The sequence below is a fragment of the Melospiza melodia genome, chromosome 7 (assembly GCF_035770615.1).
Source record: "Melospiza melodia melodia isolate bMelMel2 chromosome 7, bMelMel2.pri, whole genome shotgun sequence".
Classification (NCBI taxonomy): domain Eukaryota; kingdom Metazoa; phylum Chordata; class Aves; order Passeriformes; family Passerellidae; genus Melospiza; species Melospiza melodia.
The window spans coordinates 30,729,213-30,746,189 of record NC_086200.1 but is presented as its reverse complement, the minus strand read 5'-3'; the positions used below and the strand labels follow the sequence as shown (position 1 = coordinate 30,746,189).

The 16,977-nt window shown below is 65.8% G+C and overlaps 3 protein-coding genes across 5 annotated transcripts; 2 read left to right on the top strand and 1 right to left on the bottom strand.

The window, feature by feature from the left end:
* Positions 1-373: 373 nt before the first annotated feature.
* SIRT6 (sirtuin 6) lies at positions 374-5,377 on the bottom strand. Of its 3 annotated transcripts, XM_063161158.1 has the most exons (9): positions 5,284-5,358; positions 4,044-4,171; positions 3,606-3,788; positions 2,398-2,457; positions 2,175-2,270; positions 1,819-1,899; positions 1,613-1,736; positions 1,427-1,514; positions 601-771 (listed from the first exon to the last, which is right to left on the bottom strand). In XM_063161158.1, exons 1-9 carry the CDS (start codon positions 5,347-5,349, stop codon positions 731-733), a joined length of 867 nt encoding a protein of 288 aa, XP_063017228.1. In that variant the 5' UTR covers positions 5,350-5,358; the 3' UTR covers positions 601-730. The 3 variants fall into 3 exon arrangements, with proteins under 3 accessions (XP_063017226.1, XP_063017227.1, XP_063017228.1); XM_063161156.1 differs by lacking the exon at positions 1,427-1,514 and having other exon boundaries at positions 374-771; positions 5,284-5,377; XM_063161157.1 differs by lacking the exons at positions 1,427-1,514; positions 5,284-5,358 and having other exon boundaries at positions 374-771; positions 3,606-3,909; positions 4,044-4,173.
* Positions 5,378-7,372: 1,995 nt separating this feature from the next.
* On the top strand, positions 7,373-13,706 carry ANKRD24 (ankyrin repeat domain 24). Its single transcript, XM_063160721.1, is given in 18 exon segments — positions 7,373-7,505; positions 8,451-8,581; positions 8,658-8,746; positions 9,014-9,078; positions 9,404-9,461; positions 9,613-9,683; positions 9,894-10,000; positions 10,077-10,264; positions 10,426-10,454; positions 10,552-10,644; positions 10,817-10,921; positions 11,015-11,059; positions 11,179-11,277; positions 11,352-11,424; positions 11,519-11,640; positions 11,720-12,850; positions 13,089-13,492; positions 13,494-13,706. Coding segments are annotated over 18 exon segments (2,967 nt in total). The 5' UTR covers positions 7,373-7,433; the 3' UTR covers positions 13,579-13,706.
* A 251-nt stretch (positions 13,707-13,957) lies between these two features.
* Positions 13,958-16,714, top strand: EBI3 (Epstein-Barr virus induced 3). Its single transcript, XM_063160720.1, has 7 exons — positions 13,958-14,028; positions 14,586-14,716; positions 15,054-15,269; positions 15,367-15,484; positions 15,553-15,713; positions 16,199-16,362; positions 16,439-16,714. Exons 1-7 carry the CDS (start codon positions 13,958-13,960, stop codon positions 16,589-16,591), a joined length of 1,014 nt encoding a protein of 337 aa, XP_063016790.1. The 3' UTR covers positions 16,592-16,714.
* The last annotated feature ends 263 nt before the right edge of the window (positions 16,715-16,977 follow it).

Below are 16,977 nucleotides of genomic sequence, written 5' to 3'. Positions count from 1 at the left end.
ACAGATGGCCATGCCCAACCTGGACCTGGGGCCAGGGCAGCCTCCCACAGCTCCCAGCCCTGAGTCCAACTGGGATCCAGCCAGCTCCAGTCCCCTTCCATGACCAAGTGACATGGAATTAGAGTCATGGAATGGTTTGGGTTGGAAGGGACCTCAAAGCCCATCCAGTGCCACCCCTGCCCTGGGTAGGGACACCTACCACTGTCCCAAGGTGCTCCAAGCCCCATTCACCCTGGCCTTGGGCACTTCCAGGGATCCAGGGGCAGCCACAGCTTCTCTGGGAATCCCATCCCAGGGCCTCACCACCCTCACAGGGAAGAAATTCCCTATGCCAGGCCCTCCTCAGGCCCGCGGGTGCAGCTGCTCCGCGAGCCACAATTCAAGTATGTTTAATACTGACATAAAAAAAGGGACAATATTTAAGGGTATAAAAAAAAGTCGGTAGTAGGAAAAGCAGCCCAGGTGAGACAGGGACAGTCCAGGTCAGGTGAGGAGAGGCTCCACCTTCATCTTCTTCACGGGCGTTGGCCCCGTGTCGGGGCTGGGGCACTCCTGCTTGAGGCGCTCCGGGGCCGCTGCGCTGCCGTTGTGCTGCCCCAGGGGCTCCTCCTTGAGCCGCCCCTGCAGCTGCTCCTGCTCGCCCTCGGCCAGCTCGGCGCTCTCCACCACCACCGGCCCCGTCCACTCGGGCACCTCCAGCCCCAGGTGCTTCATCAGCTTCATCATCACCTCATCCACGTAGCCGTGGATGCGCAGGTCGGCCTGGCGGTCCTGGACAGAGGGACACGGCTCAGGGGACAGCAGCTCCTCACAGGGACACGGCTCAGGGGACAGCAGCTCCTCACAGGGACACGGCTCAGGGGACAGACAGCTCCTCACAGGGACACGGCTCAGGGGACAACAGCTCCTCACAGGGACACGGCTCAGGGGACAGCAGCTCCTCACAGGGACACGGCTCAGGGGACAGACAGCTCCTCACAGGGACACAGCCATGTCCCCCGTGTGTCATTCCCAGTGGGACATGAGCTGGCCCTGGGGCTGAGCCACACCTGGGGATGGGGACACAGCGGGGACAGAGCAGGGACAGAGTGCGACAGGCACAAGGGAGCTCTGGTGACATCCCAGGAACCGCCAGGTCTGGGTGTTAAAGGCTTTGGACAACTGGGGCACCAATATCTGAGCAGGAACTGAGCGTGTCCTCCACAGGCTCTGTGTGTGTGGCCCTTCCATCAGGCTGTAAACCCCAAGAGGACACAGCAGGCTCCAGGCTGAGCTTTTACTCTGCTCCTAAGACTTGCCTGGATAAGGTTGGACAAGGCTTGGAGCAGCCTGGGATTGTGGAAGCTGTCCCTGCCCACGGGAGAGGGAACAGGATGAGCTTTAAGGTTCCTTCCAACCCAGCCCTTTCCATGATTCTATTATTTACCTGCCATCTCTACGTGTTTAGCAGGAGCTGCAGGTTTAAACCCTCCAACCCAGGACTCCCAGCCTGTTTGCCTGCTAAGAGAGGCCACCTGGGAGGGGACAACGTGCAGGGACAAACTTGGGATGGGCCTGGAACAGGGGACAGGAGGGGGAAGGAGCAGTGCAGTGCTGTAGGAAGCTCACTCACGTGTTTGGTTGCCTGGAGGTTGACAATGACCAACTTCCCTCCTCTCTTCTTGGTGATCAACGGGAGGTTCCCGCTGGGTTTGATCTGCAGAGAGGTCCCCAGGGTGACAGAGAGATCGGCTTTCCTGCAGGGAGGAGGAGAAATCCAGAACCAGGGCATGGAGGGGTGGGAAGGGACTGTTCCCCTCCTGAGCAGGGTGTCAGTACCTGCAGGCTTCATCTGCCAGCGTCAGGTCACGGTCAGGCAGGGAATCTTCCCAATCCAGAATAGTGTCTCGTAACTTCCCTCTGCAAAACACACACAGGGACCATGGTTTTCCCTGGAGAAGGCAGGAGAACAGGAACAGAGCTGCCCTAGCAAAGGGAACAACGACCAGAGCCTGTCCCACCCTCCCTGTCCCCACACTGAAGGGACGGAGAGCACCCAGAGAGATCCTCCTGCACCTTGGGCTGCTTCTCCCAAATCTGAGGGGCTGTGGGGTCATGCCCCCCTCCCACATCCCAGGAGGGATCTCAGGAGGGATCCCTACATTCCCATCCCACAGCCCAGGAGGGATCCCTACCTGCAGGCCCGCAGCCCCCGGGCCTTGGTGACGCTGCAGAGGCGTCCCGTGGGCTTGAGCCCCATGCTGCCCACGACGGCGTCGCGCACGTACTGCCTGTGGGGACAGAGCTGCTCACCAGGGGCTGGAGAGCCCAGCTTGGCCTGGAATGGGATGGGAACCCCAGCCCAGCTTCCCCCTGGGATGGGGATCCCAGCCCAGTTTCCCCCCGGGGCTCACGTACTTCCCACATTTCACACACTCCTCCACAAACATGTTCCCGTGGAGCTCGGCCAACTTGTCCCTGTGGGAGAAAGGCACAGGTGAGTTGGGGAAGGGTGGGGAAGCCTGGAGGGACCCCACCTCCTCCCCAGGAACCTCAAGGGCTTCTCTGCATTCCAGCCCTGCCAGGTGCTGGGTTCATCCCCCAACAGGGACTTAGGAAGGGACAGCAGATCCTGGCCTTTTAATGTTTCCATCTGCAGCACTGATTGCAGCTCCTGATCCACTCAAATCTCTGTTCCTGGGAGCATCCAGATCTTTGCTTTTCCAGCACCCAACATTCCTGTCTGTCCCTGTGCTGTTCCAGCCCTCTGACACCTGTTTTTCCTAAAATTCCCCTGAGGCTCAGAGCAGAAGCCAGAGGAAAACACGGCCACGCTCTCCCTGTTTTCCTCAGAGCCCCACGCTCGCTGGGAACTTCCTCCAGGCTGCCTGAGACAGGACTGACTTGATTTCCCCCAGTTTGGCCCCAGTTCAGCTTACTCAAGCACAGGCCTCATTTGGGAGGCAGAGCTGGGCTGAACTGAACAGGAGCCAGTGGCTGCGGGCTGTGGGAGCACCATGGAATTCTGTCATCATTCCCTGCTGCTTTTCCCATGGCTGTTTAGATTAAACACACAAACACTGGGGCTGGGAGCAGGACCCAGCACTTGGGGCTTGTAGTGGCAGGAAAAGCCCTGGAGCTCTGGCTGAAGGTGTTTGTGAGAAGCACCTTCTCCAAGGACACGTGGATGCTCCTCGGTCACATCCTGACTCATGGAATCACACAATGGGTTGGGTTGGAAAGGACCTGAAAAGATCAACCTCCCCCCTGCCACGGGCAGGGACACTTCCCACTGTCCCAGGCTGCTCCAACCCCATCCCTGACTGTTCCCAGGGATCACAGAATGTCCTGACCTGGAAGGGATCCACAAGGATCACTGAATTCAAACCCTGGCCCTGCACAGGGGAATGAGATGGGCTTTAAGGTCCCTCCCAACCCAAACCATTCTGGGATTCCATGATTCCATAATCTGTTTTTCCTGTGCACAAACAGACCCTCTGCCTCAGAACCAGAACCTCTCCCCTCCAAATTCCAGCTGGTTTATCCCCTTCCAGCCTCCCCTCCTGCTATCAGACAGGGCAGGGACTCCCTGGGAACGAAACCCTGAGTGTGGGGCTGGGAAATACCGTGGGAATCCCGAGCGCACGTGCAGGCCGTCCACGTTCTGGCTGACCAGGAATTTCAGGATGCCCACCCTCTGCAGCCCCAGCAGCGCCATGTGAGTCTTGGAGGGCCTGGCATTCTCGAAGGTGGTGTCGAATTTTGGGGAGAGCCCTTTCTCTTCCATAGTCCACACACCATTGGGGCCCCTGGGAAGAGCAGCGAGGGAGAGCTCAGGCTCCGGTGCCCCATCCTTGGGAGGAGCAGAGCTCATGGATCAGCAGGATTCTGAGGGCTGGTGCAAACAATGTGGAGATTCTGTGGCAACAGCTGGGATGTGCAAGAGGGAAAATGGTGTTTGCAGCCGGATCCAGGATGGACAGCAGGGATGGGGCAGGCCTGGGTTAAATCAGAGCCTTTCAAGAAGGAAGATGGACTCGAGGAGGTGCCACCCTCAAACCTACCTGAAGTCAGGGATGCCCGAGGCTGTGCTGATCCCTGCCCCCGTGTGGAACACCACATGGGAGGAGCTGCGGATCAGCTCTGCCAGCTCCTGCACCTTCCGCTCCAGCTCCTCCGGAGGGTCAAAAATCTGGGAAAACACAAACCAGCATGGGATGGAGAGATGGGGGCGTGGAATCCTTCCCTGTGAGGGCGGGGAGGCCCTGGAATGGATTTCCCAGAGCAGCTGGGGCTACCCCTGGATCCCTGGAATGTCCAAGGCCAGGCTGGACAGGGCCTGGGACAGTGGAAAGTGTCCCTGCCATGGCAGGGGTGGGACTGAATGATCCTTCAGGTCCCTTCAAGCCAAACCATCCCGGGATTCCATGATTCTAGAGCCCCAGTAACCCACTGCTGTTCCTTATCCATGAAGGATTTCGCCTCCCTTAGTGACAGAAACACTTAATAGCAGAGACTCCACGTTGTCTGGAGCATCTCCGTGCAGGGACAGGGCTGGGAACACCCAACACCAACAGGGACTTTGCTGCTCTGACAGCAGCCGGCCCAGGCTGCGCTCCAGGAGCGACCCGGGGCCACCCCTCGTGTGCTGAGCCCCACTGTCACCAGCAGTGCCACCAGCCCTGGAGACAGGGCAGGGCCGAGGGACAGCGAGGGACAGGGGAGCCATGGAGGTGGGGACACCGGACGCTGGTTTGGGCACGAGATTTAATTCCTGAGACGCTTCTCCAGCCCCATCTCCTGGGGACAGGAACGAGAACAGGACCCTGTGTGTGTCCCTGTCCCCTCTCCATCCCCTTGGATCACGACAGGCTCCTGAATGTCCCTGCGGCTGCCCCCAAACCCCGTTTTAAGCTTCCCAGGAACCGCTGGGGGACACGGACGGAGCAATGGGGGGATGCGCCGGGTGGGCTCAGGGAGGCCATGGAGGGAGACATGGAAGGGGACATGGAGGGAGCTGGGGGCGGCCTGGGGGGGACATGAGGGGGCCGAGGGAGCCGCGGGGTGTCTGGGGACAGGCAGCCACGGAAGGGGGACGGGGAGGGAGCCGCGGGATGAGCGGGGGACACACCAAGGGCCCGGTGCCTCCCGGCGCCTCCCGGTGCCTCCCGGTGCCTCCCGGCGCGGGGCCGAGGCCGCGGTTGCCATGGGAACGCGCCGGGCCGCGCAGGGCCCGCGGGAGCCCCGGGCGGGCGGAGGCTGCCCCGGGCGGGCGGGGGGTTCACCCGGCGGGGCCGCGCTCACCTCGGGGAGGCCGCACTTGCCCTTGTCCGAGTACGGCGACAGCCCGGCCGCGTAATTCACCGCCATCGGCGCGGCCGCGGCGCGGCCGGAAGAGCCGGGCGGGGCCGGGGCCGCGGGACACGCCCCGGGCCGCCGCCGCCATCTTGGAGACGGGCAAGGCGGGGCTGCCCTCAGTGCGTCCCGACAGCGCCCCGGCAGCGCTCCGGCAGCGCCCTGAGCCCGAGAGTATCCCGACAGCTGCGTGCCACTGCCCCGGCACTGCCCCGGCACTGCCCTGAGCCCGAGAGTATCCCGACACTGCCCCGACACTGCCCCGACACTGCCCCGACACTGCCGGACGCTGCCCCGGCGCTGCCCTCACCTTGTCCCGACAGTCCCACAACGCTGCCCTCACCCCGAGCCTGGCACTGCCCCGACACTGCCTCACCTGCACGGAATCCCGGCCCGGGGGGAAATAGCGATGGGCAGGGGGTGCCAGGGATGGACAAGAGGTGCCACCAAGGGCAAGGGGTCCCAGGGAGAGCAGGGGGTGCTGGCAAAACCAAGGAAGGAAGAAAGGAGCGACAGGAGGTGCTGGCAAGGACAGGGGTGCCAGGGCAGAGCGATGGCTAGCAGGGAAGGACAGGGCGTGCTGACAAAGGCTGGGGATGCCAGGGAGGGACAGGGGTGCCAGGGACGAGCAGGGGATGCTGACAAGAACAGGAGGTGCTGGCAGAGCCAGGGGGGATGTCAGGTCAGGACAAGAGGTGCCACCAAGGGCAGAGGTGTTTGGGATGGGCGAGGTGTGCCAACCATCAGGGTCCAGCCCTGCCCAGGCACCCCCAGCACCCCGGGCCGTGTCCCTGTCCCCAAACGCAGCCCGGGCCGGCCCCCCCGGCTGCCCGGGGCTGTAACCGCAGCCGCGGCCGTAACACAATCCCCGGCTCCGGTTCCGGCTGCGGCCGCCGCGCTGGGAACGCCAGGACGGGCTGGGAGCGGCGGGACCGGGATCGGGACGGGATCGGGGGCGCTGGGCTGTCCCCAGGCAGGGACAGACCCTCCTGGAGCGTGGCCATCCTCCCCCCGAGCAGGTGCCGCAGGGCTGAGGCTGAGCCACCATGAAGAGCCTGAAGGCCAGGTTCAAGAAGGCAGATGTGAGTGCCATCCCTGGGGACACGGGGACACAGCGACCTGCCCCGGCACGTACATGGGGACACGGGGACCTGCTCCAGGATGTCCATGGGGACACGGGGACCTGCCCTGGGATGTTCACTGGGACGTGAGGACCTGGGGATTTCCCCCAGGATGCCCCCTGTGTCACAGGGACACGGGGTGGTCACTCACAGCAGGGACAGCAGCCCCATGGAGGTTGGCACTGCCACCCTGGCTGGTGGGATCGAGCCCCCAGTGCTCCCAGCGCCATCACTGGGAGTGGACAGAGCAAAGGACAGGGAAGCGGGTGCCAGGTCCCTTCCCTGTCCCCTTCCTGGGGACAAGTGCCGCTTTGCCAGCTGCCACAGCCCGTGCAACCAGCCTGTCGATGCCCCTCAATTATTCAGCAGCAGCCTGGCACGGGGCCGCAGAGGGCAGAGGGGGACAGCGCTGTCCCCAGTGCACTGGGAGGGACACAGGTGGGGGACATGGGGACACAGCTTGAAGCCCCTCACCTGGAGTCTGGGGGACCATCCTGCTCGGGGTGCTCTGTGCCTCAGTTTCCCTACACTGCCCTGAGAGGCTCCCGATGTCCTGGGACTGCCCGGACGGTGCCTGGGGAGCCGCTGCGTTTTGGGGTTCCTCTCCGGGGGGTACATGAGGTGCAGGAAAGGGGATTCTACCCCTCCCAGGTCCCAGGTCCCGCTCCTCGGGGGCCTGCTCAGCCCTGGTTTGGGGGTGCTTTTGAGCACGAGGTGAGACAGCTGGCTCCCCGTAACCTCTCCCGCTTTAACTGGGACCGGTTTGGGTGCGGGGCCCTGCGTGGGAGCTGCTCCCCGCTCCGAGGCGGGATGCGGGGATGCAGGGATGCGCCGAGGAGGGAGGGAAGGAGGCAGGGCCGGGGGTGGAGGAGGCGGGTCCGGCTCGCAGTGCCGCAGCCCCGGCCCCCGCCCGGGCGATGCCGGAGCGCTCCGGGCCCGGGGGTGCCCGTGCTGGCCGGGCCGGGGCGCGGGGGGCGCATGGCGTCCTCCCGCCGCCTCCTGCTCAGCACCATGAAGCAGATCTGCCTTTGTGCCGCCGCCTCCTTCGCGGTACGTCCCGCTCCCCTCCCGCTCCCCTCCGGTCGCGTCCCGCGGGCTGAGCCGCGTCCCCCCCGCCCCACCTGCGCCCCCCATCCCCATCCCCATCATCCCGGGGCTCCCCCGTGTCCTGCCCATCCCGCTTTGTCCTTGCCTGACCAGGAGCGGGGGGAGCGGGCACCACCCTCCCAGTTTGCCCAGAGCCCTGGGACACTGGTTTGTTCCCTGTCCGCGGTCCCGCCGGGCCGGAGGGGCTCGGGGGGCACCCGGCGGGCACAGGCGGGTTTGGGACAGGTGCCAGCGGCTCCCGAAAGGTGACATCCATTTCCTGCCGCCGCCAGCGCAGCCAGCGCCGCTTTGTCGTCACGGGCTGCGGGGTGAACCCAGGACTTGCGGTCCCTGTCCCGGTCCTGTCCTGCTGCGGGTCGCTCCTTCGGGACAGGGAGAGCGAATCCCAACCAGCCGCGGTCCTGTCTGGGGGCACAGCGCTGTGCCCCGTTATCCCGGCAGGCTGGAGCATCCCCGGGGGTCTGCTCTCACTGCCAGCTGTGCCCGCCCTGGTTTGATCCCTTCCTCCTCCGGGAGCAAAGCAGGGCTGGGAGTGGGATCAGGGGAGAATGGGGCTCCCATGGGTGCTGCCTGGGTTTAGCTGTGGGATTTCAGGGTGGCAGGGGCAAACCCCGGGGCAGCTGGGCTCACTCCCAAATCCCAGCCTGGCGCTGCTAAACTGGGCTGTGTCTGTAAATCCCCTGCAGACTGGGGGGGCTGGAGGGGATTTTCATCCCAATCCCTGCTGAACTCTCCGTACCTGGGGGTGGGCTCCCAGGAGAGGGGCACAGCCACCCCCAGGGACAGGGCTGGATGGAGCACAGCAGGGCTGGGGACAAGGCCAGCCAGCCCTGGGGACAGCACTGTCCCAGCTGACACTGTCACAGCCTCCTCTGGGCTCCGTTGCAGAGCCAGGACTGGACCAAGAACGACGAGAAGCTGCTGCAGGCCGTGGACTACAACGATGCCGGGCGGGTCACGTCGCTCCTGCTCCGCAAGGGCCTGGTGCCCACCAAGCTGGACTCGGAGGGCAAATCCGCGTGAGTGCCAGGCCCTGCCCTGGGGACACGGCTGGGGACAGGGCACAGAGTCCCACAGCCCCTGCTCTCGCTGCAGGTTCCACCTGGCCGCCACACGGGGCAACGTGGACTGCCTGGAAGCGATGCTGGCCCACGGCGTGGATGCCATGACCAAGGACAGCTCGGGTGAGGGCATGGCCACCATGTGTCCCTGCCACACAGAGCCACTGGTCATCCCCAGGTGTTGAGGCTGAGGGGACGGACGTGGTGGCCACACGTGGGGGGCTGTAAATTGTCCCAGTTTCCTAAAGGAGCTCAAGCAGTGCTTGATGAGCTCCTGGGGTTGTCCCCCTCTTCCAGCAGATCCTGCTCTGTTCCTGTCTCTCTGTCCCCAAGCTGTCCCCTCTGGCACAGCCCTGCTGGCCGTGCTCTGACCTGTTTGTCCCTTCCCAGGTTACACTGCCCTGCACTTGGCCTCCAAGCACGGGCACCCTCAGTGTGTCAGCAAACTGCTGCAGGTACAGGGAGAGGGAGGAGGGACAGAGGGAGGGAGGGAGGTGCTGTGCCAGCAGAGTGTCCTCCCTGTCCTTGAACCCCCTTCCCTCGGCAGTGCCTTGGCATGGCAGTTCCCAGCTCTGTGTGCTGCTGCCTGGCACCAGGGAGCCACAGGGGTCTGTCCCTTGTCCTTCACCACAGCGTGGAGCCAGAGGGGGTTTGTCTGTCTGTCCCACGCCTTCACCACACCACAGAGTCTGTCAGTCCCCTGTCCTTCACCGTGCCACAGTCACCTGAGCAGTCTGTCCCTCTGTCCCCCTCCTCCCGTGACCCAGGCTCTCTCCCCAGGCCTCCTGCCCTGTGGATGTGGCCGACGGCAGTGGCCGGACCGCGCTGCACCTGGCGGGTGAGTGGGGACAGTGCCAGCCCTGTCCTGCTCCTGTCCCCACGGGGGCAGTGCCAGCCCTGTCCTGCTTCTGTCCCCCTGGGGACAGTGCCAGCCCTGTCCTGCTCCTGTCCCCACGGGGGCACTGCTCAGCCTCTGTCCTTGTCCACAGCTGCCAGCGGCTGCATCTCCTGCTCCGAGATCCTCTGTGACTTCAAGGCTCCCTTGAACAGCAAGGACAAGGTGGGGTCCCTCTGCTCCTGGTCCTGCTGTGCCAGTCCGGGGCTGTCCCGAAATGCAGCACAGCTTGGGGTGGGACGTGGAAATTGGGGTGGGATGTGGGAATTGGGGTGGGAGGTAGAAACTGGGGTGGGACATGGAAACTGGGGTGATATCGGGAGCAGGCTGCCCCGTGGGGGGATCTGAACCCCCTCTGCTCCCCGTCCTGCCCAGGAGGGCTGCACGCCGCTGATCCTGGCTGCCAAGATGAGCCACTCGGAGCTGTGCCGGTACCTGCTGCACCGCGGGGCCGCCGTCAACTGCCGGGACCTGCAGGGCAGGTGGGGCTGCGGCGCCGGGGGCCGGGCGGGCCCCGGGCATGGACTGTCCCCTCACCCGCGCTCTCCCCGCGCCCAGGACAGCGCTGATGCTGGCCTGCGAGAGCGGCAGCGTGGACACCGTGGAGGTGCTGGTCAGCGCCGGTGCCCGCGTGGGCGTGGTGGACGCCACCGGCCACGATGCTGCTCACTACGGGCTGGCCACGGGCAATGCCCTCATCCAGCACCTGCTGCAGGAGGCGGCCCAGCGCCGCTCCTGGGCCAGCGGTGAGGCTGCCGGGGCTCCCCGTCACCATCACCGGGGGTTGTCACTGGATGTGTCCCCTTTTCCTGGGTGTTTGGGGCTGTCCCCAGCCGAGGTGCCTCAGCTCTGAGCTCTGAGCCCCTAAATCTCCCCAATTTCTCTTCCCTCCCGCTCTGCCCCACAGAAGAGGAGTCAACTGAGCAGGCGTCGCAGGTGAGGGGCTGGTGGCCGTCCCTGGAGGGTCCCCTGGCTCAGGAAGGAGGGAGGGCACTGTGGGTGTGACGTCCCCTCTGCTCTGGGGTGTCCGCAGACGTCTTCGCCCAGCCAGTCATCTGTCAGGGAGAAGAGCAGCACCCCGAGGAAGAGGAAGGCCCCTCTGCCTCCCCTGGGCACCCCCAGCCAGGTGAGAAATGGGTCTCCAGGTGCTCACCTGGCCTGGCAGGTGCAGAGCAGCCCAAAACACCTTGGTGAGGGGTCCCCTCACTGGTGGGTTGGTGTCCCCTCGGGCACACAGTGGGATTTTTGGGGTTTCCTGTGCCAGGAGTTGGACTCAGTGCTTTCTGTGATCCCTGCAGGAGGACAGGGACGCCTACGAGGAGATCGTGCGGCTGCGGCAGGAGAGGGCCCAGTTCCTGCAGAAGATCCGGGGCTTGGAGCAGCAGGAGAAGCAGAGACGGGAGGTATGGGCTGCAGGGTCCTGGGGACATGCAGAGGGGACAGGGGAGATGGGGACAGCTCTCATCCCTCCCTGTTCTCTCCCTGGGTCCTGCCAGCGGGCAGAGCAGGATGAGGCCTCCCTGCGCTCCATGGAGAAACAGGTGAGGCCAGGGAGGAGCCTGGAGGCGGCCTCAGCTCTCCAAGGGGTCCTGGTGCTGGGAATGCCACCAGGACTCTGCCAGGAGCCAAAGGGACCCTATTTCCATGCCCTGCCCTGCAGATCCAGGAGCTGCAGGAGCGGCTGGTGGCACGGGACGGGGAGAAGGAGAAGCTGGGCAAGGAGGTGGAGGCTCTGCGGAGCCGCCTGTCCTCGATGGAGGTGGGTGTGGGCAGGACACAGCTGGCAGTGCCCAGGGCTGGGACAGGGGCGTCACCTCCACCCTGCACCCCCAGAATGAGAAGGAGAACACGAGCTACGACATTGAGACGCTGCAGGATGAGGAGGGAGACCCGCTTGAGTTCCCAGGTAGGTCTTGCCAGCCTTCCAATGACATCTTGGGGAGGTGGCACCGGGTAGGGGGGCACAGGTGGGCACAGCCCCAGGTCCCTGTGCCCTGCAGGAGCGGAGATGTTGCTCTCCAAGAAGACGCTGAGCCCCTCGGCTGAGGAGCTGCTGGCCACGCTCCGGGGGCAGGTGCAGTCCCTGACCGTGCAGAACAAGGAGCTGAGGGAGAAAATCCAGGCACGTTCCCCTCTGTCCGTCCGTCTGTCCCTCTGCTCCTTGTCCCCTGGCCCACGGTGGCCTCACGGTCTCTCGGCAGGTGCTGGAGAACTACGAGCGGGACGAGAGCAGCCCCCCTGCCCCGGGGGACACAGTGCCCGCCAGTCAGTACCAGGCCCTGCAGCGGGAGCTGGAGCGGCTGCGGGCGCAGGCCAGGGAGGGCACGGCGCGGGCCGGAGGGGACGGGCAGCGCGCGGCCTCGGAGCCCAGCCTGGGGGGAACCGCGGGGCCCCGTCCCGCCGAGGAGCCGGCCTGGGCCTGGGGCGAGTGCAAGGCGGCGCTGGGCGAGCTGGGGGTGCAGACGTCCTCCTCCTCCTCACCCTCCGGCCAGCCGGGCGCGGAGCTGGCGGAGGCACGGGCGGCCCTGAAGCGGGCGCAGACCGAGCTGGAGGAGCGGGAGCGGCGGCTGAAGGAGCTGCAGGCCCGGCTGGAGGCCGCGGAGGCCACGGCCTCGCCGGGAGCCTCTGCGGAGGAGGCGTCGCGGGAGAAGGAAGCGCTGCTGGAGCGCTGCGGGCGCGCCGAGGCCGAGGCGGAGGCGCTGCGGCGGGAGCTGCGGGCGAGGCCGCGGGAAGCGCCCAGAGCCGCGGAGCGGCAGCAGACGGAGGCCGAGGCACTGCTGGCAGAGCTCCGGGCCGCGCTGGCGCGCAGGGAGGCCGAGCTGGGCGCGCTGCGGGAGCGGCTGCGGGAGCACGAGGAGGAGGCCCCGGCGTGGCCGCAGCGGGCGCGGGCCGAGGGCTGGGTGCCCCGGGAGGAGCACGCCCGCGGCACGGCGGCGCTGCAGGAGCAGGCGCGGGCCCTGCGGGAGCGCCTGGCGCAGCTCGAGGCCGCGGCCAGCGCCAAGGCCCGCGAGGCCGCCCGGCTGCAGGCGGAGCTGGCGGCGGCCGTGCCCAGGGCGCAGCACGAGGCGGCCGAGGCCGGGCTGCGGGCCGAGGCGGCGGCGCTGGCGCAGCGGCTGCAGGAGCTGGAGCGGCGGCACGAGAAGACGTGCGAGGAGGTGTTCCGCGTGCAGCGGCAGGCGCTGTTCATGAAGAGCGAGCGGCAGGCGGCCGAGGACAGGCTGGGCGCCGCGCAGAAGCAGCTGGAGCAGGCCCAGGACGAGGCGCGGCGGCTGCGGGAGCTCCACGGCCACGCCGAGGACGCGGCACGGCTGGTCAGGGACAGGGACAGGAAGGTAGGGGACGGGAAATAATGAGGGGCCGCTCGGAGGGGAATGGTGGCCTTGCACACGTGGAGTCACTGAATTTGGGTTGGAAGGGACCTCAAAGCTCATCCCATTCCCCCCCTGCATGGGCAAGGACACCTGCACTATCCCAGGCTGCTCCAGCTCCGTCCAGCCTGGCCTCGGACACTGCCAAGGATGGGGCAGCCACAGCTGCTCTGGGCACCCCGTAACCCCTGTGCCCCTGCAGATCACGGAGCTCTCCAAGGAGGTTTTCAGGCTGAAGGAAGCCCTGAACGCCCTCCCCGAGTCGGGGGGGCCCCCACAATCCCCACCCAACACAGCTGCGCTCCAGGCACGGATCCAGGAGCTGGAGGAGAAGCTGGAGGTGGGTCACCTGCGGGGTTCGGGGCTCCCCCGAGCCCCCAGCCCTGTGGCCAAACCCCCTCCCTGTGCTGCAGGAGACGGAGACGAGGCACAGCAAGGTGGTGACACTCTACCGGAGCCACCTGCTCTATGCTGTGCAGGTGAGCTGGGGACAGGGCTGGGGACAGCTGGGGACACTGGGGTGGGGGCTGAGCCGGGTGCCAGCCCAGGGACACTCACGGAGCCTCCCTGGTGTCCCCACTCCAACGTGCCCACCAATGTCCCCTCCACCCCAGGGCCACATGGACGAGGACGTGCAGAGACTCCTGTGCCAGATCCTGAGCATGCAGCGGCTGCAGGAGCAGGGCAGATGAGCCCCTGCCAGCACGGGTGGCACAGGGACAGGGGGACAGGTCTGTCACAGCACCCTGTGTGTCCCTTTGCTTGTCTGGGCACCCAGCCCACCCCCAGCACAGCAGCAATAAAGTTATTTATAGTCACACGAATGGGGTGGCTCCTCTCTGGGGGCACCAGGGTGGGCACGGGGGGCTGTGGGGACCTGGGGACAGCAGGGGATCGGTGCCACCATCTCCAGCCCTGCCGTCCCTTCAGGGGAGAGGTGACCGTGAAGGAAGGGGGAGGTGGGAACCGTCCTGGCCAGGGCTGGATCCCTCTCCCAGGGGCGCGGGGCGGGGGTGGCAGCGCGCTGGGAAGCGGCTCCGGCCCCACGGGAACGGCGCTTCCTGCGAGGAAATGGGCTGGGAAGCGCCGGGATCCGGCGGGGACACTGCGGGGACACTGCGGTCCCAGCTGGCCCTGCTGCGGTGAGCGTTTGGGGGCACTGGGATCCCCACGGGCAGAGCAGGGGGTGTTGGAGGTCGGGGGTGACCCCACAGCGCCGGGTTTGGGGCACCCCTAAAGCCAGGGAAAGCAGAGGATGTCCCCTCTGTGGGTGAGCCAGCCCATGGCTGTGGCGGGAGGTGACAAGGGCAGGACCTGTCCCTGCAGTGCTGGGCTGGGGGAGAGCAGGGAGCTTTCCCTTTCCCTGGGGGGCTCTGTGAGGGACAGTCCTGCCCTGGGTGGAGGTGGGGACCCGCCCGAGGGACACAAACCCCTGATTCAGGTGTGGGACTGCAGGGGTGGCTGCGCGTCCCCCTGGGGAGCCGTAGGAACAGCGGGAATTTTCAGCCCCTCTCTGTCCTGGCTGTAGGGTCTGAGCCCTTTGGAGCCCGTCCCTCTGCAGGGTGTGTGGCAGGGCCAGGGGGAAACTGAGGCACAGCATGTGGGGTGGCTCCAGGGTGATGTCCCTGTCCCCCTGGGGACACGTGGTGGCTGTGCTGTCCCCAGTGCTGGGGTTTGACCGTCCTGCCTGTCCCCACAGGTGCCTGGGCAGCCCCGCTGAGTCTCCTGGCATGAGGTGGCTTTGGGTCGTGGCTTTGGTGGCACCTGCCTGCACTGTCCCCTACAATGGCATGGCGGGGAGCACTGGGGATGGGGACAACGGGGACAGAGGTAGGGGGGACTGGGATGGAGGCTGGAGGATCTGGGGATACGGGACTGGGCAGACTGGGAGCACTGGGGTTGGAGATGGAGGGGATTTGGGACAGTGAGGGACAGGGGACAATGACAGGGTCTCTAGGGAGAGAAGTGTGGGGACACTGGAGGGACTGGGGACATTGGGGTACAGAAGATGGCCATGGAGGGATTGATGATGCCTGGGGGTCTGGGGACATGGGGGACCAGGGGCAGAGCTGGGGGTCTGGGGACACTGGGCATGGCACTGAGGGGCCCAGGGAGGCCAAGACCCTTCCTGATGCAGTGTCCCTGCCGTGTCCCCACGTGTCCCCAGCCCCCTGCACCCCTCAGCACGGCTCCCTGGGCACTGAGGTGCTGCTGCTGTGCCCGGGGGGTGAGGCTGAGTGGCGCCGGGGTGGCACCGTCCTGGGCACGTCCCCGGCCCCAGGGCTGGCCCTGCCCAACGCCAGCCTGGCCCACGAGGGCCACTACAGCTGCCACCACCCTGTCACCGGCGAGACCTGGGCCACCATCTGCCTGCGGCTGGGCTGTGAGTGCCCCCAGCCCTGCTGTGACCCCGCCACTGGCCGGGGGTCCCGGGGGGTGCTGGCAGTGGGGTGACCCCTGTCCCCTGTCCCCTGTCCCAGACCCGCCGCCACCACCGGCCATCGAGTGCTGGGCCAGCAGCTACCCCCAGGCCGTCAACTGCTCCTGGGGGCTGAGCCCTGATCCCCTGCTGGACACCGACTTCGTGGCCACCTACAGGTGAGTGGGGGTCCCCAAAGGCTCTCCCCGTGTCACCCAGCCCTTGGCAGCTGTCCCTGTGTCCCCAGGCACGGCACAGACACAGGCGAGTGCACCCTGACGGGCCCGCGGAGCTGCTCCTTCGGGGACCTGCAGGTGTTTTCCCTCACTCCCTACGAGCTCAACGTGACCGCCCGGAACCCCCTGGGAGCCGCCTCTGGAGCGCTGTCCTTCCTCCTGGAGAACATCGGTGAGTGCTGTGGGATGGGGACACCGGGGTCCCCTGCACGACCCTCCTGTCTCACCCTTTGGGGCTCTCCCTTGCTCGGGATGTGGGATCACCAGTGCCACGATTTGCTGGGGCTCAGACTGGGCCCTGTCCCCAACAATCCCATGCTGGATCTCGCAGCCACGACATCCCCCCTTCGTCTAAAAAGGAAGGAAAGAGACTTTTTCCACGCGGTGGCGGGACAAAAGAGTTGGTTTTAATCTAAAGGAGGATTTAAATGGGATATTGGAAAAAAAATCTTGGCTGAGAGGGTGGTGAGGCCCTGGAATGGAATTCCCAGAGAAGCTGTGGCTGCCCCTGGATCCCTGGGACTGTCCAAGGCCAGGCTGGATGGGGGCTTGGAGCAACCTGGGATAGTGGAAGGTGTCCCTGGTGGGATGAGATGATCCTCAATGTCCCTTCTCACCCAAACCATCCTGGAATTCTCTCCTTCCTTGTCTCCCCAGTAAAGCCGGACCCCCCTGAGGCCCTGCGGGTCTCCCCCATCCCTGGGGAGCCCCAGAAGCTGCTGCTGGAGTGGAACCCTCCATCCTCCTGGCCATTCCCGGAGTATTTCCCGCTCCACTACCGCATCCGCTACACCCGGGACAACGACTCCGAACCCACCACGGTACTGCCACCCCCCTGGGTAAACTGAGGCACAGCTGTGCCTGTGCCCGGCGTGTCCCTGACCCCGCTGTCCCCAGGTGGGGCCGTACGAGCTGACATCGCACACCCTGATGGACCTGGAGCCCGGCAGCCTCCACCACATCCAGGTGGCTGCCAAGGACATCACGGATTCCGGGGAATTCAGCGCCTGGAGCCCGCCGGCCTCGGGGACACCCTGGGTAGGGCTGTGACAGCCAGGCAGGGCCGCTGTCCCCATGCCAGGCCTGCTCCCGCCCCCTGTCCCACTCCAGCAGCGCGGAGCCACCAGTGCTGCCAGGAATGGGCAATAAAAGGGCTTGAGGCTTCGTCCCTAACTGGGGTGTTTGTGATGGCTGAGCTGCCCCTGGGTTAGTCCTTCACCGCCCTCAGAGCAGTCCCTTTGATGTTCCAGAACAATCCCTTTGTTTTCCTGCGTTTGACCCTTTTTTGCCCTTGGGGTCGGTCACTTTTCTGCCCCAGGGCCGTTCCCTTCGCCCTCGGCCCCACTCCGACCCTCAGAGCCCACCGGGGCGGGGCCGTCACGGACGCGGCGGGCTTGAGGGGTGGGCGGCCATGTCGGACGTGGGCTGAGGGGGGA

Bases quoted from the DNA above. Each gene is read 5' to 3' on its own strand.
- SIRT6 (XM_063161156.1), bottom strand. From the start codon at position 5,349: ATGGCGGTGAATTACGCGGCCGGGCTGTCGCCGTACTCGGACAAGGGC. The intron at 3,789-4,043 runs GTAGGTTTGAGG...TGCTCTTCCCAG, and splicing joins TCGGGCATCCCTGACTTCAG to GGGCCCCAATGGTGTGTGGA. The intron at 2,271-2,397 runs GTACGTGAGCCC...CTGTCCCCACAG, and splicing joins GAGTGTGTGAAATGTGGGAA to GCAGTACGTGCGCGACGCCG.
- EBI3 (XM_063160720.1), top strand. From the start codon at position 13,958: ATGGGCTGGGAAGCGCCGGGATCCGGCGGGGACACTGCGGGGACACTG. The intron at 14,717-15,053 runs GTAGGGGGGACT...ACGTGTCCCCAG, and splicing joins TGGGGACAACGGGGACAGAG to CCCCCTGCACCCCTCAGCAC. The intron at 15,485-15,552 runs GTGAGTGGGGGT...CTGTGTCCCCAG, and splicing joins GACTTCGTGGCCACCTACAG to GCACGGCACAGACACAGGCG.